This window comes from Bison bison, unplaced genomic scaffold (assembly GCF_000754665.1).
Source record: "Bison bison bison isolate TAMUID 2011002044 unplaced genomic scaffold, Bison_UMD1.0 scf7180017864302, whole genome shotgun sequence".
NCBI lineage: Eukaryota > Metazoa > Chordata > Mammalia > Artiodactyla > Bovidae > Bison > Bison bison.
Genome location: NW_011494874.1, coordinates 871,845 through 872,217, shown reverse-complemented (window position 1 = coordinate 872,217; position 373 = coordinate 871,845). Strand labels below are relative to the sequence as shown.

Below are 373 nucleotides of genomic sequence, written 5' to 3'. Positions count from 1 at the left end.
GGCGGCCGGCTGCGGACGCCGAGGGCCGCACGGAGGCCGAGCGCACCTTCCTGCACATGGGCCGCACCATGAAGGAGGACCTGGAGGCCGTGGTGGAGCGCCTCAAGCCGCTCTTCCCCGCAGACATCCGCGTGGTGGCCGCCTACGCCGAGAGCTACCACGCGGAATTTGCGTCCCAGCTGTCGGCCCTGACGCAGTTTGAGCTGTGCCAGCGAGATACCTACATGCTGCTGTTATGGGTGCAGAAGCTCTACCCCAAGTGAGCTTGGGCGCGGGGTGACAAGCGGGGGTCCCCGGGTGGGCAGGGCCTGGGTGTCACCAAGTTCAGGGAGTCCCCTGGGAGAACGGCCCAGGGGGGGCTGGAATCAAAGGG

The 373-nt window shown here is 67.8% G+C and overlaps 1 protein-coding gene across 1 annotated transcript in view; it reads left to right on the top strand.

Annotated features, from left to right (window-relative positions):
* Window positions 1-8: 8 nt before the first annotated feature.
* The window catches only part of TNFAIP2 (tumor necrosis factor, alpha-induced protein 2), a 13,447-nt gene continuing 13,082 nt past the window's right edge, over window positions 9-373 (top strand). The window contains exon 1 of the mRNA XM_010851412.1: window positions 9-259. Coding sequence (XP_010849714.1) covers window positions 57-259 — 203 coding nt within the window. The 5' untranslated portion in view covers window positions 9-56. The remainder of the gene's footprint in view (window positions 260-373) is intronic.